Source organism: Anser cygnoides, chromosome 19 (assembly GCF_040182565.1).
Source record: "Anser cygnoides isolate HZ-2024a breed goose chromosome 19, Taihu_goose_T2T_genome, whole genome shotgun sequence".
Lineage (NCBI taxonomy): Eukaryota > Metazoa > Chordata > Aves > Anseriformes > Anatidae > Anser > Anser cygnoides.
The window spans coordinates 2,422,520-2,449,943 of record NC_089891.1 but is presented as its reverse complement, the minus strand read 5'-3'; the positions used below and the strand labels follow the sequence as shown (position 1 = coordinate 2,449,943).

The window sequence follows — 27,424 nt, the reverse complement described above, 5'->3', positions numbered from 1 at the left end:
AGGAAGGACCGTTGTTTGGCAAACACCCTCAGCCCACAAGCCTGGAAATGTCCTCAGATGCCACCTGGCAGAGGGGCGAGGGCAGAAGGCTGCGTGGTGCCCCGGCACCGCACGCCCCACGCTCTCAGGCCAGCTCTAATCTCATCCAGGTCCACCGGGGGCGGTTTTGCTCTTCATTAGCACTCCGCTTCTTGGCTTTTTCCACGAGACAAGCATCGATTTTTTTTTTCCTGGGTTTCCAGGAGCTGGAAGGAGCACGGCTGGGGCTTGATGTCTGTTTAGGAACCTCACACCACGACACTGCGTGCCCGGGTTGGTGCCGGTGCCGGCACCGTCGGTGGCAGCGCTGAGTTATTTGCAGGGCTTGTTTGGACTGACCAGAACAGCAGCTGAAGCATCCGATAGTCTTATTTCGGGGATGATCTTGTGCACCTAACAGAGAGCTCATGGGAACTGCTGAACACCAGAAAATCCCCTCGGTCATAGAAGAGGCCGCTGTGAAGCGCCTTCCTCCCCCAGAGCCCCAGCCCTCTGCCCCATGCTGCAGGTGGGACCTCTGAGGCTACAGCAGAGGCGCTGCTGCCGGGTGTAAGGGAGCTTGAGTCCCCCAGCCCCTTTCGGTGCAGTCGGGCACGGGGCAACCTGAAGCACGTCCACACCAAAATGCCCGGGGCTGTTACCGAAGGTGGTAGCATGGTTTCAAAGCGTGCTCACAGCCCAGTGCAGGGCCTATCCCCTGCAGCACTGCCGTGCTGCTCAGCGTTTGGAGTAACCCTCCTGTGTACTGCGAACCAAGAGCCCACATCCCACCGCCCCCTGACCCACAGGGCAGCAGGACCTCAAGGTGTCCCGGCCCCCCCCCGGCCGTGTCCTGGGTGAAAAAAGCACCGCAGCCGTGCCCGGGGTGCAGAGAGGCTCCTGCTGCAGCTCTGCTGAGCTGTGCAGGGGTAAGAACATCAACCCTGGTGCACCTCCAGCACCCCAACCCTGCGGGGCTCCAAACAGTATCAGCGGGAGTGCTGGGGGGACGCTGGAGGATGCCGGAGGGTGCTGGAGGGATGAGGGGGATTGCAGGGGGATGCTGGAGCAATGCTGGGGATGAATGCAGGGGAGAAGCTGAGGGACGCTGGAGGGATGCTGAGGGAGGCTGGGGGTGCTGGGGGTGCTGGGAGCATGCTGGAGGGCACTGGAAGGATGGGGGGCTGCTGGAAGATGCTGGGGGGATGCTGGGGGGATGTTGGGGGATTCCAGAGTGTGCTGGAGGAATGGTGGGGGATGCTGGAAGGATGCTGGGGGGATGCTGAGGGGTGTTGGGGGGATGCTGAGGGGTGCCGGGGGTATGCCGGGGGATGCTGGGGGGATGCTGAGGGGTGCTGGGTGGATGTGGGGGATGCTGGGGGGATGCTGAGAGATGTTGGGGGGATGCTGAGGGGTGCTGGGGGGATGCTGGGGGTGGCGGGGGGGGTTGCAGAGCGTGCTGGACGAATGGTGGGCGATACCAGGCGGTGCTGGGGACCGCGGTGGGGCGGGGGGGTCTGCCTGGCGGCTTGCCGGAGGGCTGCAGGAGGATGCCGTAGGGATGCCGGGGGTCCACCGGGGGCTGAAAGAAGGATGCCGGGGGGGGGGGGTCGCAGCCCCCCGCCCCGCTCCCCCCGCCGGGACTACATTTCCCAGCTCCGCCGCGGCGGGGGCGGCGCAGCGCGGAGCCGGGGGGGGGGGGACGCGGGGCGCGGAGCCGCGCAGGGGCCGGCTGGGCTCGGCACGGCTCGGGGCGGCTCGGCACGGCCCGGCTCGGCTCGGTTCGGCCGGGCGAGGATGCGGGAGGGGCGGTGGAAGCGGCCCTCGCCCCCCCCGCGCTGCGCGGCCGCGTAAAGGGGCGCCCGCGCCGCCGGCACCATGAAGAAGCAATTCAACCGCATGCGGCAGCTCGCCAACCAGACCGTGGGCAGGTGGGCACCGCACCGGCCCCCCCCGCACACCCCCCACCCCCCCCATGCCCGCACCCTCCCTGCCCCCCCCCCGCCCCGAGCCGCGGGGACCCCTCCCCAGCACCGCTGCCGCAGCCTGACCCCCCCCCCCCCCCCCCCCGCAGCACCCATGGGTGCCCCCCCCCCCCCCCAGCCCGCCCTGTTGGGTGCGGGGAGGGCGCGTTGGGTGCCTGCGGGGGGGCACCGCGGGTGTCGGGGGGGCTCCGCTGCGCGCCGGGCCCGCGGCCGTGCCGGTGGCTGTTGTGTAATTCCCCGAGATTTTTGCAGCGGTGCGTGGGGGAGGGTGGGGGGTGCGGGGGGGGCATTTATTTATTTATTTTCCTTTTCCGACTTTTAAGGGGAGGGTGGTCTCCTCCGGGGGCTGCCACCCTGCTCCCCTGGCCGTGTCCCCATCCCTCCTTCCCTCCCTCCATCTGTCCCTCCCTGCTTCCCTACACCCCTCCATCAGTCTCTCCATCCCTCCTTCCTTCCCTCCTTCCTTCCCTCCTTCCCTCCCTGCCTCCCTCCCTCCCTCCATCTCTCCATCCATCCCTCCCTCCATCCCTCCATCTGTCTCTCCATCCCTCTTCCTCCATCCCTCCTTCCCTCCCTCCTTCCCTCCATCCTTCTCTCCATCTCTCCATCCATCTCTCCATCCCTCCCTCCCTCCATCCCTCCCTCCATCCCTCCTCCTCCTCTTCCTCCTCCTTGGGGACATGAGCCCCAGGTGCTCACCCGGCCAGCACCCGGTAGGTGCGGGCGCGAGGGGCCGCAGCTCCGTGCCTCGTCCCCGCAGCCCCGCTCCGGGCGTCCCCACGGGCGGCGGTGGCAGCGGGTCCCCGGCTGGGCCCCGGAGCCCCTCGGGAAGGGGCTGCGCTGGGGCAGAGCGGGCCGGGTGCCCTGGGGAGGAGCGGGGAGCAGGCCGGGGGACCGCGTGTGGTGCTGTGAGCTCACGCACACCTTCAAAATGGTGTCCGAGCATCCTTCCTTCCTTCCCCGCTGCCCGGTGGCCCCTGGGCTCGGTGCGGGCGGGCGCAGCGCTCCGGGTGCCGGTGGTTTTGGGGATGCTGGCGGAAGGTGAGGCGGGCAGGAGCAAGGGGGCTGCGGGAGCCCTGCTCGTTGTCCCCGGGATGTCCTCGGCAGGGATGTGAATTTGCAGCTCGGGCCATCGCAGGCGTGAGCAGCGGTGGTTTGTCCTCAGCTAGGCTCGGTGCTGCACGGCGCCGCGAGGCAGCCGGCCCGAGTCCCGGGTTTTCGGTGCTCTCGCTCACGCAGGGGCTGCTCAGCAGGCAGATCAATCAGTAATCCTCTTCCGTGCCCGGCTGCAGCTCGGCCGTCTTGTGACCGGCAGCTCGGAGCGCCGGGTCCGTGGCTGCAGGGCCACCGTCCCCCGCGGTGCCTCACCCGCGAGTCCTTGCCGAGGACGGGGCTGGAGACCACCGGGCCGTATCCTGGGCTGGTGCTGGTGCAGCCTGCGCTGGGGTCTCCGCTGTACCTGGGGCTTGTCCCTCGAGTTGCACTGGGGGGGACACCAGGGGGGCCACGAAGAAGGTGGTGGAGGGGGTCCCCGCTCCTCCCAGCAAGCCCCCTGCGGGGGTGGCCATGCCCCCCATGCGTGCGCTGTGCAGGAGACAGGGGGCAGGGGACCAGCGGTGCCATCCCGTGGCCACATCCCCCTGCCATGGGGTGTGCCTGGGGGGCGTCTGGGGGCTGCGGCCCCCCCAGGGACATCGCTGTGGTGGTGACGGGTGGCTTGGGCTCAGTTTGGCACAGCCACAAGGCTTTTCCGTCCTGCCACCCCCTGGCTCGTTCCCTTCATCACCTCACCTGTCCAACACCTGAACAACACGCCTTTTAATTGACTTGCACTAATTTTAATTGACTTGCTCTAACGCGAGTCAGATAAAACCAGGAACTCCCCTCCTGTGCCCCGTCCAGCGAGCAGCAGCACCCAGAGGTGCGGCGCTGCCCTGCGGGACCAAGGCTCGTCCCTTCCCCGGCACCTCAGGGCTTGGAGGTAGGTGGGATGGATGGGGACCGGAGGGCTGTGCTCTGCCCTTTACTCCTTTATTTTGGTTTTTTAACTCAATAGAAAAAGGGGAAGGGCAAGGAGAGAGGGCAGCAGCAAGGAAGGAAATGGCCGCTTGGCCAGGGCGCTGTCCCCTCCGGCTGTCCCCTCCAGCTGTCCCCTCCTGCATCGCCGCCCCACTGCGCCCTCCCGCTTCCTGGGGGCTGGCACGGCCACGGATGGTTCCTCGCAGCACCTTTTCCCAGCAGCATCACAAAAATAAGCACGTGAGGCCACGGGAATCCTTGCTTTGGCGGTTAAGGAGAGTCGGAGATCTGGGAATGCTCGTCCCAGCTTGGACACGCGCTCGGTGCCCGACCTTCGGGAGAATTGCGTAGCGTGGCTGTAAGGCTCATAATATTTATCTCCACGGGGCGAAAAGAGAGAAGGGAAATCAGTAAGTGGCTGTAAAACGCTTTGAAGATGCTGCCTGCAAAGTGCCACGTTCCTGGGTTATTTCTCTATTTCCCCGTTGTACGCGTGGGGCCACCGAGGCCGCCGGGAGCTCTCCCCGGCACTGCTCCCAGAGCAGAAATTCGTCGGCTTTCCAGAAGTGTCGGAGCGCTGCCTTCGCTGCGCCAGGAAGGAAACGGGCAGCTGCAGCCTCATGCGAAGTGACACTTCGAGGTCCCTGAAGGCACAGCAGGCGACTGGGAACGTGCTCGATGGATGCGGGGGGAGAAAGGGGACCCAGGGTGCGTGTCCTGGGTGTCCGGGGACCACGGTGGCGCTTTGGGGTGCAGCGCGAGGCTGCCTGGGGTGCTGCAGGCTGGCGCACGGTTCCTGGAGCTGTCGCTTTCCCTTAAGCACCGGGACGTCCCCGCTTAAATCCCGAGGCCTGCGGTACAGAAGGGTTTGCTCTGCCTGCGGCCTTGCAGGAAATAAGGACGGAGGGCGCGGGGATGAGCTGCGCCGCCGGGGGTTTTCCCGTGGGATTTGCAGGAGGCAGCGACGAGCTTCGGATATCTGGGTTGCACGCACGGGGTGTGGGGCCCTGGTCCCTGCGGCCCCCCCTCCGTGGCCGTTCCGAATCACGGCCCTCGGCTCGCGGGGCTCGGGAGCTGCGCGGCAGCGGGAGAAGGGAGGTGCCAGCTGCGAGCGAAGGCAGGCGGGCGGATATTTTTATCCTCCTCCTAAGCCGGCAGCGCTGACAAATGGAGTGATGAAATATTAATGGAGCAGTCTGAATGTTTTGTCCCCAAATTGCACATAAATCACCGGCTCTCCCGTCGGCTCCCCGAGCCCCTGGGGCTGGCAGAAATGCTCCCAGCGAGTTTGGGGGGCTAACGAGGCGTTTGCGAGCGTGGAAGGGGTGAGTGGGAACGGGCAATAAGCAACGTCCCCGTGGCTGCCCTGGGTTCACGAAACCTCGGCGTGGGCAGACACGGGGCTGGAGGAGCAGCTGGGAGAGCCTGGGGGCTCCACAAGCTGCCCCGAATCGGGGAGCAAAGGCGAATGCCTTGAGCAGAGCTCTCCCTCCATCAGTCTGCGGGGCTGCGTGTCCTCAGCTCGCGCTGGAGCCGCGTGCACATGCTGGGGCCCCGCTGTCACAGACCCGGTGCTGCCCGTGCCAGACCCGTGCCTCTGCTCAGCTGGAGCTGAGCTGGGGCTGCTGCCGGCTGCACACAGCTCAGGAGCCCAGGGCACCCACGGCAGTGTCACCGCCTCGAGCGTGGCATCTTCGTGGTGCCTGCTGGATTCTGTGTGCCTCTAAGCCCAGTGAAACGGGGCAAGTCGGGGCTCTGGGGTTCAGGACCCGAATTGCCCCATGGGTGCCGGCACCCAAAGGCGCACGAGGAGGTGCTGGAGGGTGGCGTGGGGCTCGACACAGGGAGCAGAGGTGCTCAGCCCTGCTCTGAGGATGCTTTGCGAGGGCTGGGTCACCTCCGTGCTTTTTGGGACACGGCTGCTGGCTGTGGGTTGCCTTTCCTCAGCCCCTTGTGCACCGGCATCCGGGTGCCGGCAGTCCCCAGCCCTTTTCTTCCTGGAGGGGGAGCTGAGCCCTGGCCGTCCTTGGGAGTCAGTCCTTGGTCGCCTGCAGCCTGCCTCCCCCTCGCTGCGGCCGGCTGCCGGGCTGTTTTGGGGCAGGAGCCCGCAGCCCCCGCAGCGGGCAGAGAGCAGCCGCCCCAGCTGCGTCCTGCACCCCTCCGGCCCCCGGCGGGGGCTGCTGCCGCGGGCAGCGCCGCTCGGAGCACCCGGTCAGAAATTTGGTGACGCTTCTCCCTTTTGGAGAGAATACAGCAGCTAAATCCAGAATGGGGTTGAAATGGCCGTATTAAAGATCGAGCTCCTTGTGGTGGGTGTTTTGCTCGTCCTAAAAGCTCGTTCTGTGGTGATGCGGAGCGGTGCAGGGCAGCGGGGCGCGACGCCCATGCATGGGGATGCCACACATAGGGACAAGCACGTATTGGGGTGAACGTGCATCACCCGACCAGGTGCAGCAGCATTCCTGCATCCCTCCGAGCACCACGGCCACAGCAGCAGGGCTGGGCTCAGCCCTGGGACCTGGCAGGTGAGGGACGGTGTTGGGGAAGCCGTTGCACCCCCGTTCTGGTGGAAGTTTGTGCCACCCGGTCCAGCTGCGGCACAGAAATCCGGGTGCTGCGTGGATGCTCGGGGGAAGCAGACAGCTCGCTGAGGCTCCCGAGGTCAACGCACAATTTCATGTTGGAAGATTATGTAGTATTTATGTTTAAATCAAATTAATTTGCTTGATTCGTGTTGATTTCTACTGGCAGCAATTATTTCTCGCAGAAGCCAACGCCGACCAAACAGTGGCTGCATCCCCCCCTCGTTGGCTTTTAGCGCCACGTATAAATCGTCCCCTTTCTCCCAGATGTTTGCGGGGACACAAGTGTCTGGATGATGATCGAGGCTGATAATTGCCTGGATTTGTGCTGAGAAAAACAGCTCTGGGGTGGGAATCTGAAGGGGAAGGGGAGGAGCGTGCTCTCCTTTGCCTAGTGGAAAGATGGAAGAAGGCACAGAGAGCCACTAATCCCGCCTGCCTGCCTGCAGGGTGCGTGTAACGAGTGGGGTTTTGGGGCTGGGGGCACCGGGGTTATTCTGGCTGTCAGTGTCCGTGCTCCCCCTGGTGTGTGCAGGGCTGCGGGATGGAGAGCCCGGGGCTCATCCTGCTGCGAAGGGGCTGGGGCTGCTCACGGGAGCGGGACCCCAGCGGGGAAAGGGGTGGGAGCATGGCCAGAGGGTCCCCGCGCCCCTGTCCTGGCGGTGACGCTTGCAGAGGATGCGTTATGTGAGTGGGGACGGCGTCACCAGCCTGCTGGGGCTGGATGCGGTCGTGCCCAGTGCGGGGGTCCCTGTCCTGCTCTGCCTGCACCCACATCACCAGGCACAGGGACAAACGTCTGGGCGAGAAGCGAGGTGGCCAGGAGCTGGCTGGAGGTGCCAGGGGGCATTCCCAGGGGGGCACGACGTCTGGCTGGAAGACGAGAGCATCCCTTCTGCTGCCAGACACGATTCCCAGCACTGGGAGACCCAGACCGGCTTCACTTGGTGTTGGTGAGTTTCTGTAGGGCTGCAGCTTCCGAGGCACCCGTGGGGGACAATAAAGCATCATCCAGCGCAGTGCACGCCACGCGGCAGGGAAGAGGCCCCAGCCCCCCTAAAACCGTGTTAACTTTGGGCTGAGGTGGTAGGAACACAACAGATAGGACGGGATTTTGCCAGCATGGAGCTGCGATGCAATCCGATGGCTGGGGAGTAGGACGGTGTTGTTTTTTCCCTTATAATCTTTACGTGTAGAACGGCCATCTGGAACGGCTTGTTCTGGTTTGATGTGCATTTGGAGCTGCTGCTCGGTTCTCACACTCCTGGGTATAATTTACAGATTCTGGAGTGCTGCCGGTGGGAGCAAACACAGAAATGAAGAAAATTGCTTTTGGGTTGGTTTTTTTTTTTGAGCATTCTGGAAAAGAAAGAACAACCTTAGGATTGGTGGCAGGAAGTCGGCAGAGCCCGGTGGTTTGCAGGACCTTGCACCTGCTCCAAAACTGAGCGATTTCAGCCCATTTTGGCTGACCCCGGCTGGTGGGGCTGCGCTGGAGGGAAATTCCCTGCTGGTGCCTGCGGGGCTGGGCTCGGTGGTGCAGGATCCGTCCTGCCTGACGTGGTAGCCAGCCCAGTGCGCTCCCAGTGCTGTGAGCAGTGCCATCGCATCGCAGCAGTGCCCATGCCATTGCCAGTGGCTGCAGCATGGCCATGAAGCCTTGTGGGGTCTCCATCCCACTGCAAAAGCAGCCTGGCTCCTGCGGCAGCTCCTCTGCACCCATGGGTGCAAGGCACAGGCTGGGGACAACCATGCAGCACCCCTAGGGATGTGCTGCTTGCTCCACCTGGAGCAGTGCTGAGCTCCCGTTTGCTCATGAATGACCCCCCTAAGATTGCAGCCTTTTTTTCTCCCCCTTTAGTAAGCCAAATTGTTTGCTGGAGGCCCCCTAACCCGATTACACGTCCCATGGGCTGGGTGCCGGGTGCCTGTGTTGGGGTGGATGGTAAGGACGCTGAGGTTTTTCTGTATTGCAAACGTGCTTGAAAGCAGAACAAGGCCAGATTTTGTTACCCTGTTTGAGATGTTTCCTGCTTCGTGCACATGCATTGCAGCATTGTGCGAGGTATTTTATGATGGCTGGGAGAGCTCTGCCAGAGCAGGACCATCCTGGCAGCCTGGGCGTGCAAACCCCTCCATTTGGCTGTCCAGAAAAGGAGAAAGCATGCAAAAAACATCACTATTTTTATTTTATCCATTTTCTCTATGGTGATGGCCGTTGCGTGGACTAGGGAAGCAGCCAGCTGCTCCATCTCCTCCGGAGCTGACACGGGGTTGGGGCGCGGAGCGGGTGGCAGCGATGCTCGGCGGTGGCACAGCTTCTCCCCCGGGTGCTGTGAGTGCACGGTGCTCACGTGCATCCCTGCTCCTTCCCCTCCACGGGTGCTGACTAGATTTAGCTTCATATGCCATATCTGCTTCTGTATAGCAGAGGCTTGATGCTGAAAGTGTTCTGCTCCCAGCAGCGAGGTCAGGGAGCGCCGCGTGGGTGCTGCGCGGCTCTGATGCGCGTGGCCGCGGGGTGGTTTGGGTTCTGATGGGGCCGTGCCTTTGGGTACTCGCTGCTTTCTGCCATGCCCAGGGTAATTCTGCACCGCTTCCAACCTTGCCCAGAAGGGTTAACGATGGTGATTTGCAGAAGAGGAGTAACACTTGAACAGCCTTTTTTTTTTATTATTTTTTTAAAGGGAAGTCTGGTTCTGAGGGGCTCCAAACTCTGTTTTCCCCAGGGGCTCATTTCTCAGCTACCTCCAAGGCTGGGTGTAAAAATCCTTGGTTTTCCACATTCACCCATTTCCATCCATACATGGGCGGGCACGGGTGTTAGCATGGTGCCTTAGAAGAGCACAAATAATGCTAGAAATGACTGATAAATGGGGTTTTGCACCCCAGGGACTTTTTGGGCCCCCCTCTCCCAAAGACAGGACAAAAGCTTCACAAAAGGCTGTAGGAAGGTGTGCCAAGGGAGCAGCGGGGAGGAGCAGAGCCCCTGGGGCCGTAACCTGGCAGGTGGAGAGCAGGTCGATTGCTTTCCAAACACACGGAGGTGTAAGGTGCACGTTTAAATCCAGTTTTTTTAATTAAACCAAATGGGTTCTGTGCCTCTTTAAAAATAAACTGACTTAAATTGGACGCTACGACAAGTTTCCTATGCAAGCTGGATTTAGCACCGTTCATTTACATTTTCATAAAGGCTTTGAACTCAGCGTGTTCGCCGATGAACTTGCAGACAAAGTCCTTCCCCTGGCTGCAAGCCCGCGGCCGCGCCGCTGGCACCACTTTTGAACTTTCCGTCCGGTGCCCTTTACTTCCACTTTCAAATTCTTCGTTTCCACTTTCATATTCTGCATTTCCACTTTTGCAGCACTTCAATTCTGTAGCTGGGTTCTCAGGGCTGAGAAAATCATGTTGGGTTTTGAAAAGCAAACAGAGCTTGGGCAAGTTAGGTGTTGGGTATTATTTGTGTGGTTTTTTTTTTGTTTTGTTTTGTTTTGTTTTTTTTCAAGGAGGCCAAAGGATGAGAGCAATTTGCTGTCGTGCTCCAGTCTCACGTTAACCAGTGACAAACCTTGAGAGGACAACTGACCTTTACATTTTAGCTAAATTCCACTCTCTGTCCAAGCGCATCTTGACACAGATAACTTTTTTAAAGAAGAAATGGTTTACTAAAGTTTTTTTTAAAAAAAACTCTATGATTATGAATAAACATTGCAGTGTTCAATGGCTTAAACATGTCCCCTTGCCTACCAGCGCAGCGTGGGTGCTTGCAGGGACTCTCATGGCTTTGCAGGTAAGTTGTGCCAATTGGCCTTTCTGCAGCAAAATACCATCGTCCCCAGAGGAGCCCAGCACATCACTGGGGCTCATCCTTCCAGGCACGAGGGCTGCTCCTTCTCCTTTGTGCATTTTAGGGTGCTCAGACCCCATTGGGGTGTCTGGGCAATGATAGGGTGCATGGGGGGGGAAATGCGTGCCCTGTTCCAGCGTGGTGATAGCTGTTGTGATCCAAAGGAGGGACGCTCTAGGGCCAGATGTGGGTTCCTGCAGTGTCCTGGAGCTCGGACGTGAGGTTCTGCAGTGTCCTGGAGTTTTGGTATGGGGTTTTGCAGTGTCCTGGGGCACGGATGTGGGGTCGTGCAGCATCCTGGAGCTCGGACATGGGGTTCTGCAATGTCCTGCAGCTTGGATGTGAGGTCCTACAGCATCCTGCGCCTTGGCACAACCAGGCAAGCTGGATTTGCACCTCTGGGTTCGTCCTGCTGGCTGTGCGCCACCCCTGTGTGCTCAGCCCCACGTAAAGAGGCCAGGCCACCCACGGGGATGTGCAGGTCCCTGCAGAGGGGCCATATCTCTGGCTGCGCAGCAGAGACCGGGCAGTGGTGACGATGCTCCAGGCTTTGCTTGTCTAGGATGTGGTGGGGAGAAGCTTTCTGACCAGAAACCATAACTGGGAAAAAAAAGCAGGTGGGGCTCATGCAGGGGCTGCTCACGGGGCTGATGGACCAGAGAGCCTTAAAACGGTGTGTGCACAGAGTCATGGAATCACAGGGTGCTTTGGCTGGAAGGGACCTTAAAGCCCCCCTGGTTCCAGCCCCTGCCATGGGCAGGGCCCCCTGCCCCCAGCCCCGGCTGCCCCCAGCCCCATCCAGCCTGGCCTTGGGCACTGCCAGGGATGGGGCACCCACAGCTCCTGGGGCAGCCTGCGCCAGGGCCTCACCGCCCTCTGAGTAATGAATTTCTTCCTCATATCTAACCTAAATCTCTCCTCTTTTAGTTTACAGCCACTGCTCCTTGTCCTACCACCACACCCCCTGACACAGAGTCCCTCCCAGCTCCCCTGCAGCCCCCTTTAGGCACGGGCAGGCTGCTGCGAGGTGACCCCCGGAGCCTTCTCTTCCCCAGGCCGAACAGCCCCAGCTCCCTCAGCCTGTCCCCACAGCAGAGGTGCTCCAGCCTCTGAGCGTCCTCGTGGCCTCCTCTGGACTCCTTCTAACAGCTCCACGTCCTTCTTGTGCTGGGGGCCGGAGCTGAGCGCAGGGCCCCAGATGGGGTCTGACGAGAGCAGAGCAGAGGGGGACAATCCCCTCCTCGCCCTGCTGCCACGCTGCTGGTGGTGCAGCCCAGGGTGCAGTTGGCTTTCTGGGCTGCAAGCGCACATTACCGGCTCATGCTGAGCTTCTCATCACCCAACACCCCAGGTCCCTCTCCTCAGGGCTGCTCTCAATCCATTCTGCACCCAGCCTGTGTTTGTGCTTGGGATTGCCCTGACCCAGACCCAGGGCCTTGCCCTTGGCCTTGCTGAACCTCATGAGGGCCGCAGAGGCCCACCTCCCTGCCTGCCCAGGCCCCTCAGGATGGCAGCCCTGCCTTCCCAAGGGTTGCTGCACCACGCGGCCCGGGGTCATCGGCAAGGTGCCGAGGGTGCCCTCGCTCCCACTGACCACGTCTCCAACAGGAATACGGAACGGTCCCGGTACGGACCGGTGGAGGAGCAAATACCTCTGTGCCCAGCACAGCCGCACACCTGGCCCTTCACCAGCTCATTTCTGTCTTTCTGCTCTTGCAGGGCCGAGAAGACAGAGGTTTTGAGCGAAGATCTTCTGCAGGTAAAGTGCCTCTGCCCTGAAGAGAGCAGCCACAGCCCTGACACCCACGGGTGGCTGTGGGTGCTGCAGCGGCACAGGGCGGGGGGTGCGGGACGGGGACAGGGATGGGAGGTTTGGGGCCGGATGGGGGCTCCCCAGCCTGGCGGTGCAGGTCAGTGTTTCTCATTGCTTCATTTTTAGTTCCTGGTGTCTCTCCGTGCACACTCAGGTCTCTGCTGACACCGCGCAGCCTGGGCCTCGGTGCTGTGTGGGGCGGTCGTGTCTTTTGGGGAAGAGGAAGGTGCTGTGGGGAGAAGGGGCGAGCTGCTCTGTGTTGGTGCAGTGCCTTCTTCGGGGAGATTGTCTCAAGGGAAAATCGGGAACCCAGCCGCTTTTTGGAGTGGTGTCTCATTGCCTCCGTCTCACACACCCGTGTTCCTCCTGCACAGAGTGCCCCATCTTTCGAGGCGTACACGGACGTGTAGATACATACAACTAGTGTGCAGGGCCCCGGCCGAGGCAGAGCAGCCTGTCCCACACATATCCTGCCATCTCTGCTCCCTCCAGGACCTGCCGCCCTGTCGGCACGTCCCCGTGTCCCCAGGGCAGGGTTATTTGTTTTTCCGGATAATTTTCCCAGATGTTGCGCTTTCTGCTTAGCTGCGCGTTTTCCCCGATGGTCTCGGCTACATTTTTCGTCAGATCTTGTTTGCTGACTTTTAGTGACTCATCTCGCTGAACTTTTGAATGGACTTCCCTGTTTAAGCAAGTCTGAGGCAAATCAGGCAATTTTCAGCCCTGGGGTTGAGTATCTGCCAGTTTGGTGCAAGCAAAGCTTTCCTGGGGAGAGAAAGCTCCTGCCCTCACTTGGCTGCAGCGCGCAGCATTGTCCCAGCACTGCTGTTGTCCCCACGCCTGTCCCCAGGGCCACTGACCCTCTGCCTGGCACAGCAGGGTGGTGGAGGGCAGCCAGGAGTCTGTACCCAGCCTGACGCACCGGCAATTAAAATCCCTTTGATTAACAAAGGGATATGGCCGCACCAGGGTGAGGATGAGGAGGGACGGGACGGTGACGGGTGCCGCTGTGTCCGCAGGTGGAGAAGCGTCTGGAGCTGGTGAAGCAGGTCTCCCACAGCACCCACAAGAAGCTGACGGCATGTCTGCAGGGCCAGCAAGGCGTGGACGCCGACAAGCGCTCGGTGAGGTTCGCCAGGCTCCCCTGGGGATGCCGAGTGGGCAGCGGAGCCGTTTCCTCCTTTCCTTTAGCCAGGCGCACGCGGGTGCACGCGCATGAGTGCGTGGGGCAGAGGGGTTGTATACATGTGAATAAAGCACCCGTGTAAGCGAGGTCCTGGGCAGAGCACACATGCAGAAGCACAGCTGGGTGACAGCAGGAGGGGCTGGGTGGCCATAGCCACCTGGGCCTGGGGACAGCGTGACGTCCTGCGAGCGCGGGGAGCCTGACGGGGCGGGGGGGCTCCCTTTGCAGAAGAAGCTGCCGCTGATGACGCTGGCGCAGTGCCTGATGGAGGGCTCGGCGGTGCTGGGCGACGACTCCCTGCTGGGGTAAGAGGTGGCAGTGCCACCACGTCCCCACGGTGCCTGCCGTCCCTGTCCCTCGCCTTGCAGACCTCGGGGCACAGCACCCCACGGCTCCGGCCGGGATCGCTGCCGTCCCTCCCCAGCCTCGCCGTCCCCTTGCAGGAAGATGCTGAGGCTGTGCGGGGAGGCGGAGGACAAGCTGGCGCAGGAGCTGATCCAGTTCGAGCTGCAGGTGGAGAGGGATGTCATCGAGCCGCTCTTCGTGCTGGCTGAGGTGGGGCTGGGCAAAACGCAGCCGGGCGCAGTGGGCGGTGGCGTCTCGGGGTCGCCCAGGGGTGCTGGGTGCTGGCTCCTGCTGTCAGCGCAGCCGGTGTCTGCATGTCCGCTGGCCCGGCTGCCGGGGCAGCTCCCTGCCCTGCTCAGCTGCCATCCCTCTTGGCTGTTGCTCTTTTCTGTCTTTCTTCAAGGCAGAGGCTTGAACACTTTTATTTCTGAAACACGTTTCCAAGCTCCAAACAAGGGAGGTTGTTGTCTGGGATTTTTTTTTTTCTTCCTTTTTCCTCCTGCTGCCAACTTTCTGTTTTTTTTAATTTTGCCAAATGCTTTTTTTTTTCTTTCCCTTTTATGTCTTGCAAAATGTCATGGGCTCCATTCTGATTTTATCGCCCCCAGCTGAAATACGAAGAGCTTTATTGAGTTGCTGGTGATAGGACAGGAGAGCAGGGCCAGGCTGCAGCTTTGGGGCTTTCAGCTGCTGCAGAGCCCTTGGCAGACGCTGTCTGTGTGTGGCAGGCTTTGCTGCTATGGCTGGCACATCCCAGGAAGAGTTTTTCTTCCGTAAGCCAGGTATCCAGGTGCAGGAGGACTTACTGACCAAAGGATGCCTCTTTTGGGGTTGGGGTTTTCACACTTGCATGTTGGTGTCGAGGGGTTTTGTGCATCACAGGTGGGAAGCAAAGGAGGGGTGGGCTGTGCTGCCTTCCTAATGCTGCGGCGATTTAAGTGAGGTGTTCCTCTCCCCCCGTGCCCCTGTGTTGCTGCAGGTGGAAATCCCAAATATCCAAAAACAGAGGAAGCATTTAGCAAAGCTGGTGCTGGACATGGACTCCTCGAGAACGAGGTGGGAACTGCAGCCGGGCTGCCTGTGCTGGGCAGGCGTCGCTCCTCGCGAGGGGCTTCGGAGATGCCCCTGGCTCTGTAAATCCCCAGGTCCCTGGGTGGCTGGGGTGATGCAAAATGCACGGCCAGCAGCCATGGGAAGCCCGGCCATGTCACTGTGCCTCAAAATCAAGCTCTGCAATGAGCCCATAGCTCCGCTCTTCTCTGCAAAATCCCTTTTCCTTGCATGCACACTGCAGGAAAAAAAAAATGTATTTTTTTCTGGCCCGAATCTTTATTTTTTCCTGTTCTCCCTGTCTTGCTGAATTCTTACATGGTGGCAAAGAGCCAGCTGCTCCTGCTGCTGTAGAGCAGCGCTCGGCTGGCAGAGCCCAGCTGGGGACGTGGGATGTCCCTTGGCGTTACCCCGTGTCCCAGGTGATGCTGGAGCAGCCCGCTTGGGGCTGTGCCCGAGGCTGTCTGCAAGCGTTTGAAAAATAATAATTGCTAAATTGGAGCTAGGGATCGTTTGGGCTGGGGGTGGCTCCTGCATCCCAGCACGGCCTGGGCCCCTTTCCGTGGTGCTCAGCCCTGGGGACCGCGGTGGGGCTGGCAGGGGGTCCCTGGGCTGCTGCCCACCGGCTCAGCTGGGCTCCGGCCATGGCTCTGCGTGGTCCCTGTCCCCTCCTGACACCCTGCCCGCTGTCCGCAGGTGGCAGCAGTCCGTGAAGTCATCGAGTTTGTCAAGCAACCTGCAGCCGTCGGGCGCCAAAGCTGACGCTCTCAGGGAGGAGATGGAGGAGGCGGCAAACCGAGTGGAGATTTGCAGGGTACCGCTCGCGGGGGCACCCCGGGACACGTGGGGGTGTGGGGACGTCAGGGTGCAGCTGTAGGGACAGCACGGCTTGGGGACACCTGCTCCACGTGCAGCCAGGGCTTCAGCATCCCCTCGCATCCCAGGTGCCACTTGCAGTGGGAACCCTGCAGCATCACCCCCTCTGCCTCCCCGTTGCACACAAGAAGCCCTCCCTGTGGCTGGCCCCATGCCCAGCACAGCCCCCTGGCAGCCCTGGTCCTCTCCCGGCCCCGCTGGGCGTTGTGGGGTGCTCGGGCACAGCACGTGCCACCCTCGAAAGCGGGCGCTGTGCCCTGGAACTGCTGGGTGTGGGTGATGCTTCCCAGCCACAGTTCCTCTGGCCCCCCGTGTCCCACAGTCCTCGGGAGCCCGAGAGCATCCCGTCCCCAGGGCTCGGCCGAGTCACCTCGTGGGGACAGAGCCGGGACCCGAGTGGCCTCAGAAACCTGCTCCCAGCCCTGTGTGTTTCCTTCGGTTTCAGTGCAGGAGGGGGAGTCACGGAAAGGAGCAGCTCAAGAAGCTGCAGAGTACATTGAGAAAGCGCAAGGATAGAAAACGTGAGCTGCGGGGCTGCGTGCAGCTCCGGGAGGGCTCTTTGCGATTGGGAGCAGACAGCTCCCTCCTCCTCACTGCCAGAAAACAGGAGGAGCACCTGAGGGCCCTGCCAGTCTGCGCTGCGTGAGCGCTAATGCAGCACCCGCGGCACACGGGCTGCGCTGCTGCTCTGCGCTGCAGAAACGTGCAGCTGAGGAGCTGCTCGCATGGGAGAAGCGATGCAGCAAGCGAAGAGCAAACTTTCGCGCCATTTGTGCCAGATTCGTGCTGTTCAGCCCAGGAGGTTTCCATGTAAATCCTTCTGCGAAGCTCGATATGGCAAATTGGGGTTTTTGCAAGGGTGTGGGAGAGTGGAGAAGTTTGTAATGCAGCAGAAAGCGAAGCCACGCCGTGCTGCTGGGCGCGTGGGGTCCTGGGCACACCTCGAGCAGGCGTTACATGCCGCGTGCTGCGTTGGGCTCAGTGCTGAGGATGTGAGGCAGGGAGGAAGGCTGGCGTGCAGCGCTTGCGCTGTCCCCCACGGTCTGCCATCGTGGTGGCCACGGCACCAGGCGTGCTCCTAACTCCGTGCTCCCCGCAGGACCAGCTCTCGGCTGACATGTACAGCTTCGTGGCCAAAGAAATCGACTATGCAAACTACTTCCAGACGGTAAGCGCTGCGAGCCGGCCGCTCCCGTCATCCCTGTGCGTGCTGCAGCAGCCCCGTGCCTGTCCCCGCGGCACCGGCGGCACCGCGCGCACTCTGTGCCCTCTCTCCCCAGCTGATCGAGGTGCAGGCCGAGTACCACAGGAAGTCGCTGGCGCTTCTGCAGAACGTGCTGCCTCAGATAAAAGCCCAGCAGGGTGAGTGCACGCAGGGCTTGTCCCGTTCCCGAGGAGGGTGACACCAGGGACACGGAGCCCATCACCCGGCGTCACGCCGGCAGCCGTGCGTGGCTTCGGGCTGCGGTGTCACCGCGTGGCGTGGTGCCTGGCTTGCAGCTGTGCACCCCCTGCCTGCTCCCCTTCTTTGCATCCCGCCTGTCCCTGAGCTGAGGAAGTGTCCCCGTCCCCTGGGGCCGCTGCGTGGTCACCCCGGCAGCCGCCCTGTGCTCGGGGTGCCGCAGTGGTTGGGCAGGGAGGGATCTTTGTTCCTCAAATTATTCCTGACTCAAATTGCGGCAAAAGAAGGGGGAAAACCCTGCAAACGTTTGCTAGACGTTGCTCCCCTGGAAAGCATCATTCAGCCCCCTTGAAATGTGATGGCTGGGAAATATTTGGCTTGGATTTCACCTTTAAAGCCCACTTCTGGGTGTCCCAGGACAGAAATGTGGGGTCTTGGGGTTGCAACAACACCCGAACAGCCGCTGCCATCCCCAAACTTCTCCTCTGGGGGGGTCAGGAGGACACGGGGTGCCCCCCGCTCTGTCCCCCATCACCCCTCTGCCCGTCACAGAAGCGTGGATGGAGAAGCCGTCCTTCGGGAAGCCGCTGGAGGAGCACCTGGCCGTCAGCGGGCGGGAGATCGCCTTCCCCGTGGAGGCCTGCGTGACCATGCTGCTGGAGTGCGGCATGCAGGAGGAGGTGGGTGCTGGCCGACGGCATCCTGGCCACCCCTGGTGGCACGGGGACGAGTGGCCGGGGAGGTTTCGGGGCCGTGCCCTGGTGCCGACGCTGCCCCGTGTCATCTGCCAAGGGTCTGTTCCGCGTGGCTCCCTCCGCCTCCAAGCTGAAGAAGCTGAAGGCCGCCCTGGATTGCTGCGTGGTGGACGTGCAGGAGTACTCGGCCGACCCGCACGCCATCGCAGGTGGGGATCTCCCCGGGCAGGTGGCTTTGGGGTGCCCTGGTCCTGATCTGCTGGTCGGGGGCTTGCCCGTGTCGGGCAATGTGGAAGCCCTGCGTTGGGGCACGGGGGGGATGCTGCCGAGGGCAGGAGCCAGCGAGGTGCTTGCGCTGCGGTGAACACATCGAAGAGCTGGTTTCAGGCTTCCTTCGAGCCTGAGTTGGACATCCCTCACTGAGTGCATGCACCTCCCCTCTGCCCCTGCCGAGGGATGAAACCCACGGTTACGCCGAGCCTGAGATTCTCCAGAGGAACCAGGAGCAGCCGGGGAGCTGCACACACGCACCCTAATTGAGTTCTCAATCATCTCTCTGCTGCTTCTGCAGTGATGCAAGATGCCCTCTGCACGCAGAGCCCGGCCTGCTGGGCTGTCAATGAGCATTAATTCGGTTTAAACATGAGTCAGCTTTTCCCCTCCTGGGCTTGGCTCCTGGTGGCCGCAGGGTCTGGGCACTGGTGTCCTGCCGGGAAGCCACCGGCCGAGTGCTCCCGGAGACGTGCTGAGTGGGGGGCCTGGGGCACGGTGCCGGGCAAAAAGGAGAGGCAGAGGGGCTGCTGGAGGTGAAAGGGAGAGGGAGGAGCTGCAAGGGGTGGAAGTTCAGCAGCTGCTGGGGTTCGAGGAGGCTCCAATGAACCTACCGGGTCTGGGGAGGCAGCACACACCTTGGGCAGTGCCGTCAGCAGGGGGGTGCAGGTGGCCCCGGTGAGCCGTGGTGAGCCCCGTCCCCGCTGTGTGCTTCAGGAGCGCTCAAGTCCTACCTGCGCGAGCTGCCGGAGCCGCTGATGACGTTTGAGCTGTACGAGGAGTGGATCCAGGCCTCCAAGTGAGTCCGGGTCAGGAGGTGGCCTTGGGGCTGGGGCTGTCCCCGCGGGTGCCTCGCCAGAGCCCCGGCCCCGTACTTGGCCTCGCCTGTGCCCCAGCCCTGGTCCAGTGCCAGCATCTGCTGAGGTCTGGCCGGTGGTCTTCCCCAAAGCAGTTTCAAATGAGTTTCAGGAGGGGCTAAACAAGCAAGTTTTAGCCCCGTGGCAGTTCCCGAGGGTGGGGAGGCTGAGCACGAAGGCTGACGGCCCACGGATGGCCAGCAGCGTGCAGGGCGGCAGTGTGGGAGCTTCCAGGCTCCGGGTCCAATGCTCCCATGTATCCAAAAACAGTGTGGGCACCCTTGTTGACTTGTTTCTGACCGGCTGGCAGCATTTGGGATGTTTCCTCCAGGGTCCGAGGGCTCTCTGTGATACTCCTTGGGCACTGCATGTCCCAGTGCAAGGGTGGCCTTGATGTCACCAAACCCTGATGTCCCCAGCGTGGTGCACAGCACCCTGCCCAAGGTGGCTCAGCTCTCCCAGCACCTCACAGCTGGGCTCTGGTCCTGTTCCTGGCCGGGTCTGCAAATCCGCCCTGCCCAAGGGCACGCAGACCTTCTGGTATAACTGCACAAACCCACCCGTACGGTGGTACCGGCTGGTAAAGGAACGAGCTCGGAGCGAGCGCCCCGATGTGAAGGGCAGCGTCCCCCTCGGTGCGGTGCCCGTGCCGCGGGCAGTGGGGTGGCAGGGCCGGGGTCTGTGGGGTGCTCACCCCGATCCCCTCCCGCAGCATCCCGGAGCAGGAGAAGCGGCTGCAGGCCCTGTGGAGCGCCTGTGAGAAGCTGCCCAAGGCCAACTACAACAACATCAGGTGAGCGTGGGGCGGGCGAGGGGCCGCCGTGGGCGTGGGGAGGGCGCACCCTGCCTCACCGGCGCCTGGGCTCGCCCCTCCAGGTACCTGATCAAATTCCTGGCCAAGCTGACTGAGTACCAGGACATGAACAAAATGACGCCGAGCAACGTGGCCATCGTGCTGGGTCCCAATCTCCTCTGGCCGCAGGCAGAAGGGTAGCGTACGGCGCTGGGCACGTGCGAGGGGGGGACGGGGACTGAAGCCGTAGCTCTGGGGCACGAAAGGTTTCTCCTGCAGTGTGGGAGCAGCACCCGCTCCCCGGGCAAGAGACCTGAGGGGCTGCTGGAGGGGCGAGGGGCGGCCAAAACCCAGCAGGGAGCGGGGTCGGGCCGTGGCGGGGTGGCAGCTGCCGAGCCGCTGCCCGCTGTGTTGCAGGAACATCACGGAGATGATGACGACCGTCTCCCTGCAGATCGTGGGCATCATCGAGCCGCTCATCCAGCACGCGGACTGGTTCTTCCCCGGAGGTGGGCTGAGCCCCGTGCTGGGACGGGACGGGAACGGACAGGACGGGATGGGACGGGACGGGACAGGATGGGACGGGACGGGATGGGATGAGATGGGGTGGGATGGGACGGGCATCGCAGGGACTGGCTGCCCCTCCTGGCCCAGGGGAGTCAGAGCTCTGATGTCCCCGTCTCGCTTTGCCACCCAGACATTGAGTTCAACGTCACGGGGAACTACGGCAGCCCCATGCACGTGAACCACAACGCCAACTACAGCTCCATGCCCTCCCCGGACATGGACCACGCCGACCGCAAGCAGCACGACCAGGCGCGGCGGCCTCTCAGCGTGGCCACGGACAACATGATGCTGGAGTTTTACAAGAAGGATGGGTAGGGCCGGTTTGGGGTTGGGGACAGAGGGAGTCACACCCAGGGTACAAACTGGTGGAGGTCGGGTGGTCCCAGGATGGGAGGACCCTACTGTGATGCTGGGATGAGAGCTGGGGGTGCTTGGATGCGATCTGGGGATGCCCAGATGAGACTCAAGCTTCTCGCCAGCCCTGAGCCCGCTGGAGATGGGAGCAGGCGGGCCCATGCTGTGGGGCTGGGGCTGCACAACCCCCGTGTCACCTCCTGTGCCCTGCTCAGTGCTGTGGACCCACAGCCAGGTCCCAGCCCCATCCCCTGGGCTTCCCCAGCTCCAGCACAACCTGGTCCCCCACCGTGTCCCTCCTGCGCCCACGCTCCAAGCCCCTTGGCCTCGCAGCTCCCTTTCCAAGCAGCAGGCGCTTCACCGTGTGGCTCGTTCTAGCTGCTTTTCCACTAATAACTGTGTGTTTCTGTCCATGCAGCCTTAGGAAAATCCAAAGGTACGGTGTCCTCCGCGGCAGGACTGGGAGGGTGCTGGGAGGATGCTGGTGCCTGCTGGTGTCAGGGCAAAGGGCGACGTGGCTGGTGACACAAGCTTGTCCTGCAAAGCCACCGCTGCCCTATGGCCGTGGAGGTCCATTCCCAACAGCTTCCCTGTGGAAGAGGCATTCGTAGGGACCAGACCCCGCTGCAGCGGCCAGCCCTGAGCCCTGGCCACCAGCTGGACTTGGGGCGGCTGTGCGGGGTTGGGACGCCCCAAAGGGGCCCGAGCACGGTCCCGTCCCACCGTGCGGGTGCTGAGGACCCGTCTCTGTCCCCCCAGCATGGGCGTCAGGGTGATGGACACCTCGTGGGTGGCCCGCAGAGGCACCTCGGGGGGGCGCAAGGCGTCCGCCACCCCCCCCGCCACGCAGCCCCCCGCGCCGCCCGCCGAGCTGCCCGGCACGCCGCACTCGCCCATCCCCAAGCAAGCGCCCGATATTTCGGCGACCCCCTCTCCTCCTCCCACCAGCTTCGGCTTCCCACCCGCAGCCGAGCGGGCAAGGTAAGGACACCCCCGTCCCCCCCCACGTCCCCGTGGTGCTTCCCTCCCCGGGCACGGCCACCCCCTGGGAGCGGGAGGAGAGGATGCTCCTCGTCCCCGTGGTGCCCCCATGGGGTCTGCAACGAGCTGGGTTTTCCCTGCGGGGCTCTCGCATGGCTCGCCGTGGTTATCCTGGGCTGGAACCTGGGTGATAACAGCAAGGAAGGAGCTGCTGGGCTTGCAGTGGCCAAAGTGACAGCCTGAAGGAGCCGGGCGTTCCCCGAGCCCAAGGTCTGTGTGTCTGCCTTCAACCTGCATGGACCAAGTAGAGGAAAATATCTGAATCACACCTTCCTGCCCCAAAATGGGGAGCCTCCCTCTCCCACCACCCCACAGGGCTGTTTTCCCCCAGCCATGAGCTGTGCACTGCCTAGGCTGCACGGGGAAGGGCTGGGTGAGCACCCATGGGTGCTGTGGGGTCCTCATGGAGGTGGGACCCACCCTGCAGCACTCCCCGGGCACATCGTGCCCAGGGGCCGGATCCTGGAGCTGGGCTCGGAGCCGTCCCAGCCCTGTCCCGGGGGGGTTGTCGGGGTCCCCTGCTGCTGCGCCCAGCACGGCGGGTGCCCGTCGGGTCCCCCCTGTCCTGCAGCTGCTAAATTTTGGAGCTGTTTGTTCCCAACCTGCTTCTGCACTGCGCTCGGCTCCCAGGGCACCGTGTCCCCCGTGCTGGTGCTGCCTTCACCCCACCCTCCTCCTCCTCCTCCCCTGGCCGGAGGAGAGGTGCCGGCCGAGCTGGGCTGCCGATGGCACCGCAAACCATGGGGATGTGCCAAGGGCTCCTCTAGAGATGGCTCCATGGCTGGGACCATGCAGAGCCTGGAGCCCAGCTCTCCAGCCGCGGGGAAGGGGCTGTCCCCCAAATCCCCCCTCATTTCGGTGTCGGCCCCTCCTGCAGCAGCCCCAAGCACTCAGTGGGGCCGTGCCCGCTCCCACGCCGCCTGTTTGCACTGCCGCTTTTGCTTCCTCCCCTGCCGATGCTTCTGCTCGCGTCTTATTTTATTTCCTCCTTCTATCGTTTTGCTGTTCTGTGGTTGTTTTTGGACATTTTGCAGCACGGGTGATGCGCCGCCTGCCTGGCCGGATTGCTGCTACAGCCCCCCCCGCCCCGAGGACAAGCGGGGTCCCCTGGCCCCTGGTCCCCAGCCCCGGCCCCTGCCCTGGGCACAGCCCGCTCTGGGGCTCGGCCCCGCACCCCTGCGCCTCTGGCCGGGCTGCAGCCGCAGCCTGCCTCCCCCCCGCTGCTCCTCTTCCTCCCCTCGCCCCCTGCTCGCCCCCCACGCTCGCCCCAAGCCCTGCTCCCTGCCGGTGCCCCCGCAGCGCTCCCTGGCCCCGTGGCACTGCCCGCTCCCCGTCGCTGCCCCCCTGCTCCTGCCCGGCCCCCGGCCCCCAACGCTGCCCTCTGCCCCCGGGGGCGGCCGCACGCCTGCGGGAGCCAGCCTGGCCAGGTAACTGCCCCCGCCACCCCTGGGTGCCCCCACCACGGGCGGTGGCCTCGGTGTCACCGCCGTCCCCGGGAATGGCTGCGAGCCGTGCAGGGGCTTGCCTGCAGCATGGCTTCCGTGCGGAGAAATTGCTTTAAAAAGCTCCAATTAAAGCAAAATCAGATTTTAGCAACCCCCCAGCCCGGCGCTGGGCACCTTTGGGCACCGCTTCGCACCGGGACGCGCGCAGGTGCCGGGGCGTCGGGTGCTGGGGCGTCGGGTGCCGGGGAGGACGGGACCTCACTGCTGTTTTTTTTTCCACCCCCCCCCAGCACTTTAAAACCCAAGGAGCTCTCCCCCGTCTCCGGGCCGCAGAAGGGCAGCGGGCAGCAGGCAGCGGCCGCGCCGCCGTCCCCCGCCGAGCAGAGCCCGCGCAGCCTGCGCAAAGGTGGGTGCCCGGCGGCACGCCCGCCTCCCCGCGCCCCTCGCCCCCCTGACCGCCGTCCGTCCGTCCGCCCGTCTGTCTGTCCGCCTTGTCTGTCTCTCCCGCAGCCTCCAAGAAGCTGGCGCCCATCCCGCCCAAGGCGCCCTCGGGGGGCACGTCGGAGCCGCCGGCGGGCCAGCCGTCCCCCGCCAGCCTGTCCCCCACCCCACCGAGCACCCCCGCGCCCTATGGACTCGCTTACCCGCAAGGCTACTGCCTGGCCTCAGGTCAGCTGTCCCCAGCCGCCGCACCTTCCCCGTCTCCTCCTCCTCCTCCTCTTCCTCCCCTGGGCGGCTCTGTAACCAAATCTCGACCCGTCCCCAAGCCGAGGCAGAGGCCCTCGCTGCCGCCGCCGCAGCCCCCCACGGCCAGCGCGTCCGGCTCTAGCCCCCAGCCCGCGGAGCCCCCCCTGCTCGACGCCGTGGCCCCCGGGGAGAGCGTGCCCACAGGTAACCCAGCCGCTGCGGGACGCTGAGGACGCGCCGGGGCTGCGCCGGGGTGCTCGGAGCGGTCCAGGGCACGGACCCCAACTGGGGACCCCGCTGGGACCCCGTGGGCAGCCGGGGCTCTGGTCTGGGGGCACGGCTGCGTCTGCGGAGCAGAGGGACCAGGACGGCTGCTCGTGTCCTGGGGTTTGGTGGCGGCATCGCTGGGAAGGTGGCGGTGTCCTCGGGAAGGTGGTAATGTCCTTGGGAAGGTGATGGTGTCCTCGGGAAGGTGGTAATGTCCTCAGGAAGGCTGTAATGTCCTCAGGATGGTGGCGGTGTCCTCAGGGAGGTGGTAATGTCCTCAGGAAGGTGGCAGTGTCCCCAGGAAGGTGGCAGTGTCCTTGAGAAGGTGGCAGTGTCCTCAGGAAGGTGGTAATGTCCTCGTGAAGGTGGCAATGTTCCCAGGAAGATGACTGTCATCAGGAAGGTGGAAAGGTCCCTGGGGAGGTGACAAGGTCCTCAGGAAGGTGGCAGTGTCTCTTGGATGGTAGCAGTGTCCTCAGGAAGGTGGCAGGGTCCCTGGGAAGGTGGCAGCATTCCCAGGAAGATGACAATATCCTCGCAAAGGTGGCAGTGTCCCTGGGAAGGTGGCATTGCCCTAAGGTTGTGACATCACTGGGGAGGTGGCAGTGTTCCCAGAAAGACGACAGTGTCCTCATGAGACTGGCAATGTCCCCAGGAAGGTGGCAGTGTCCCCAGGAAGGTAGCAATGTTCCCAGAAAGGTGGCAGTGTCCCCAGGAAGGTGGCAATGCCCCTTGGAAGGTGGCAGTGCCCTCATGAAGGTGGCGGTGTCCCTAAGAAGATGGCAACGTCCCCAGGAGGGTGGCAGTGTCCCTGGGAAGTGCCCCAAAGCTCTGCTGCCGTGTCCGCTGAGTCCTGACCTTGTTGCTGTTTCTTTGTCCCCGTCGCCCACCACCGCTGTCCCCGAGGGCCACCCGCTGCCACCCCCACCCCACTGCCACCCCTGGGTGCACGGGGCGGGTGAGCGCGTGCCCCCCCAGCCCCATCCCGCCAGCAAGGACACGTTTGTCACCTGGCTCCGGCTTCCTCGTGCCGCTGGCTCCCTCCTGCCCCACGGCCCCGGAGAAGCAAAGCGGCAGCGGGCAGCCGCTGGCGTCCCCAGCTGGCCTCCCGAGGGGCTTTGCAGAGGGGTGGCAGGACGTGGTGGCGGGGGGGGGGGGGCATTTCCCCATCTTGGGCATCTCAGGGGACACTTTGGTGGTGGGGACAGCCTGGGGACGTGGTGCTGGCAGAGCTTGGTGCCCCAGGGGCGCCGCGTGTCCTGCAGGGCGCAGTGTGGCTGGCAGCCGGGTGTCCCCACGCACAGGACCTTGATGTGCCCGGTGACACAGTGAGAGTGGAGGGGATAGGACGGGGGGGGAACGTGCAGCGGTGGGGTCGGGCTGTCCCCAGGCGTGCTGCGTCCCCCTGCAGCGCCCCGGTGCTGTGCCCGGGCCTCGGTGCAGCCCCCACAGCGCACCCCAGCGTGGTGCCCCCGGGCACTGCAGTGGGTGTGCAGCCAGGCGCGGAGGCAGCTCAGCACCAGGGCGCCCAGGAGATGCAGCCCCAGCGCTGCACCCAGGCGTCGGTGCACCTGGGAACTGCACCGGGCATCGCTCCCAGGCACGGTGCCCCTGGCACGGCACCCATACGTGGTGACCCCAGCACAGCACCCATACGTGGTGACCCCAGCACAGCACCCAGCTGTCGCTGCGCTCTGGCATTGCACCCTTGGGTGCCCTTGGGTGCTGCCACGTGTGGCAGGGTCCCCGAGCCGGCAGCTGCAGGAGCAGGGCACAGGACTTTTCCCCGCTCCCCTGGGTGGGTTTCTGCGGCCTGCTGAGGGACTGTGATGTCCCTCCAGGTGCGGGGACAGGCAGCTGGCTGGGATGGGGACCTGGAGCCCTGTGTGCCGCCCCAGCAGTGGCACCAAGCGCTGCCAGCCCGTCGGAGCACGCCGTGTGCCAGCACCCGTCCGTGCCCCCCCCCCCGTGGCAGCCCCTCACGCTGCCCATCTGTGCCCACCGCAGGTCTGGTCCATTTCGAGATCCCGTCCATCCACCTCGGCGTCGATGCCGCCCTGCGCCGGGACCCGCCGGACGCCGCGCAGAGACTCTCGGTGAAAGCCCCCCCGGAGGACTCGGAGGACTCGGAGAGCACGGCCCTATGACAGCGTCCCCTCCCCGCCCGTCCCCGCGGCACCCGGCCAGCGCTCGGGGGACGCTGCTCCTTAGTTGGGTTCGGTTCAGTTCGGTTGGGTTGGGTTCGCCTTATCCAGACTTTGCCTTGTGACTCGGTGCCTATGTCCCCCCCGGCAGGCACCCACGTCCCAGGGCGCATCCGGCGTCCCCGCGGTGCCACCGGGGCTGGAGAGGTGCCGGCAGCCCCGTCCTCCCCCCGAAATGGGGCGCGGGGGGCACGCGGGTGGCGTTGCTCCGGGGTCTCGTCTCCTTGCTTCGGCCCCGGCCGAGCGGGGCTGGGGGAGGACGGCCCAGCAGCAATAACGCGAGTGCTGGGGGGGGGGAACGCGTCCCTGTCCCCCGCCTGCAGCCCCCGCTCGCTGTCGTCGTCGGTTGGTGGCGTGGAGCAGAGGCTTTGGTTGTGCATGCAGAGACAAAGTAACGTTTTATCCTTTTCAGAGAGATGGTATATATATATATCTGGTGGGCATAGATATATATATATTATATATTTGTATATATAGAAATATATATATATATATTTGTTTTATTTGGAGCCATTCCACCTGACCTGGCATACAAGGGACAATGTAAATGGAAATGCTTCGCCTTCCCGGCCCCCCGGCCCCGCTCCCCGCGCGCTGCACAGCCCAGACCCCCCCCAGGCTGCCCTCGGCCCCCGCCGCGATGTGACCGTCACCCCTTCGGGGGGGGCCGGGCGAGGGGAGGGCGGGAGCACCCGAAATAAATGTGCAAATTGCTGTTGAACTCGCCCCGAGCCTGGGTTTATTCGACGCCTGCGGTGGCTTCCAGCCAGTTGCGGCGGTGGTCGTGGGGCCGTGCTGTGGAAGTGGGCTTTGGGGAAGGGTTTGGGGGATAAAGCAGGGGGGGGGTTGTGCGGGGTGAAGGAAAACCCCGTTACAGTTGTTCCTTGCTGTGTGGGTGTTGGAGGAGGCGGGGGCTCTGCCTGCCAGCTGTGCTGCACCCCAGCCCCTTCCCCGCCGGCTTGCACCGTGCCCCGGGGTGCCCACGGCCACCTCCAAACCCCCCCAGACCCACTCTAGGAGGTTGCTGGGGGGCTTCGGGTCTCCCACGCTCAGCTCTGCTCAGCAGGGAGGCAGCAAGAATCCACCCCCCGGGTGGGCACCACACGCTCACACACGCGGCA

At 63.5% G+C, this 27,424-nt stretch overlaps 1 protein-coding gene across 5 annotated transcripts; it reads left to right on the top strand.

The window, feature by feature from the left end:
* Positions 1 to 1,712: 1,712 nt before the first annotated feature.
* ARHGAP44 (Rho GTPase activating protein 44) lies at positions 1,713 to 27,024 on the top strand. Of its 5 annotated transcripts, XR_010825832.1 has the most exons (22): positions 10,013 to 10,394; positions 12,171 to 12,210; positions 13,284 to 13,388; positions 13,679 to 13,755; positions 13,894 to 14,005; positions 14,775 to 14,851; positions 15,542 to 15,659; positions 16,821 to 16,889; positions 17,002 to 17,083; positions 17,676 to 17,803; positions 17,916 to 18,027; positions 18,806 to 18,887; positions 19,658 to 19,738; positions 19,822 to 19,935; positions 20,156 to 20,247; positions 20,436 to 20,616; positions 21,078 to 21,095; positions 21,419 to 21,640; positions 23,436 to 23,551; positions 23,656 to 23,814; positions 23,913 to 24,036; positions 26,107 to 26,245. XR_010825832.1 is itself a non-coding variant. In XM_066980022.1 (21 exons), exons 1-21 carry the CDS (start codon positions 1,897 to 1,899, stop codon positions 26,244 to 26,246), a joined length of 2,400 nt encoding a protein of 799 aa, XP_066836123.1. In that variant the 5' UTR covers positions 1,713 to 1,896; the 3' UTR covers positions 26,247 to 27,024. The 5 variants fall into 5 exon arrangements, 4 of the variants coding, with proteins under 4 accessions (XP_066836123.1, XP_047931952.2, XP_066836124.1 ...); XM_066980022.1 differs by lacking the exon at positions 10,013 to 10,394 and adding an exon at positions 1,713 to 1,949 and having other exon boundaries at positions 23,656 to 24,036; positions 26,107 to 27,024; XM_048075995.2 differs by having other exon boundaries at positions 10,012 to 10,394; positions 23,656 to 24,036; positions 26,107 to 27,024.
* Positions 27,025 to 27,424: the final 400 nt, after the last annotated feature.

Coding starts and splice junctions, on each gene's coding strand:
- ARHGAP44 (XM_048075997.2), top strand. CDS start 13,694: ATGACGCTGGCGCAGTGCCTGATGGAGGGCTCGGCGGTGCTGGGCGAC. Junction 17,084..17,675: donor TCAGATAAAAGCCCAGCAGG/GTGAGTGCACGC, acceptor TGCCCGTCACAG/AAGCGTGGATGGAGAAGCCG. Junction 23,552..23,655: donor CCCGCGCAGCCTGCGCAAAG/GTGGGTGCCCGG, acceptor TCTCTCCCGCAG/CCTCCAAGAAGCTGGCGCCC.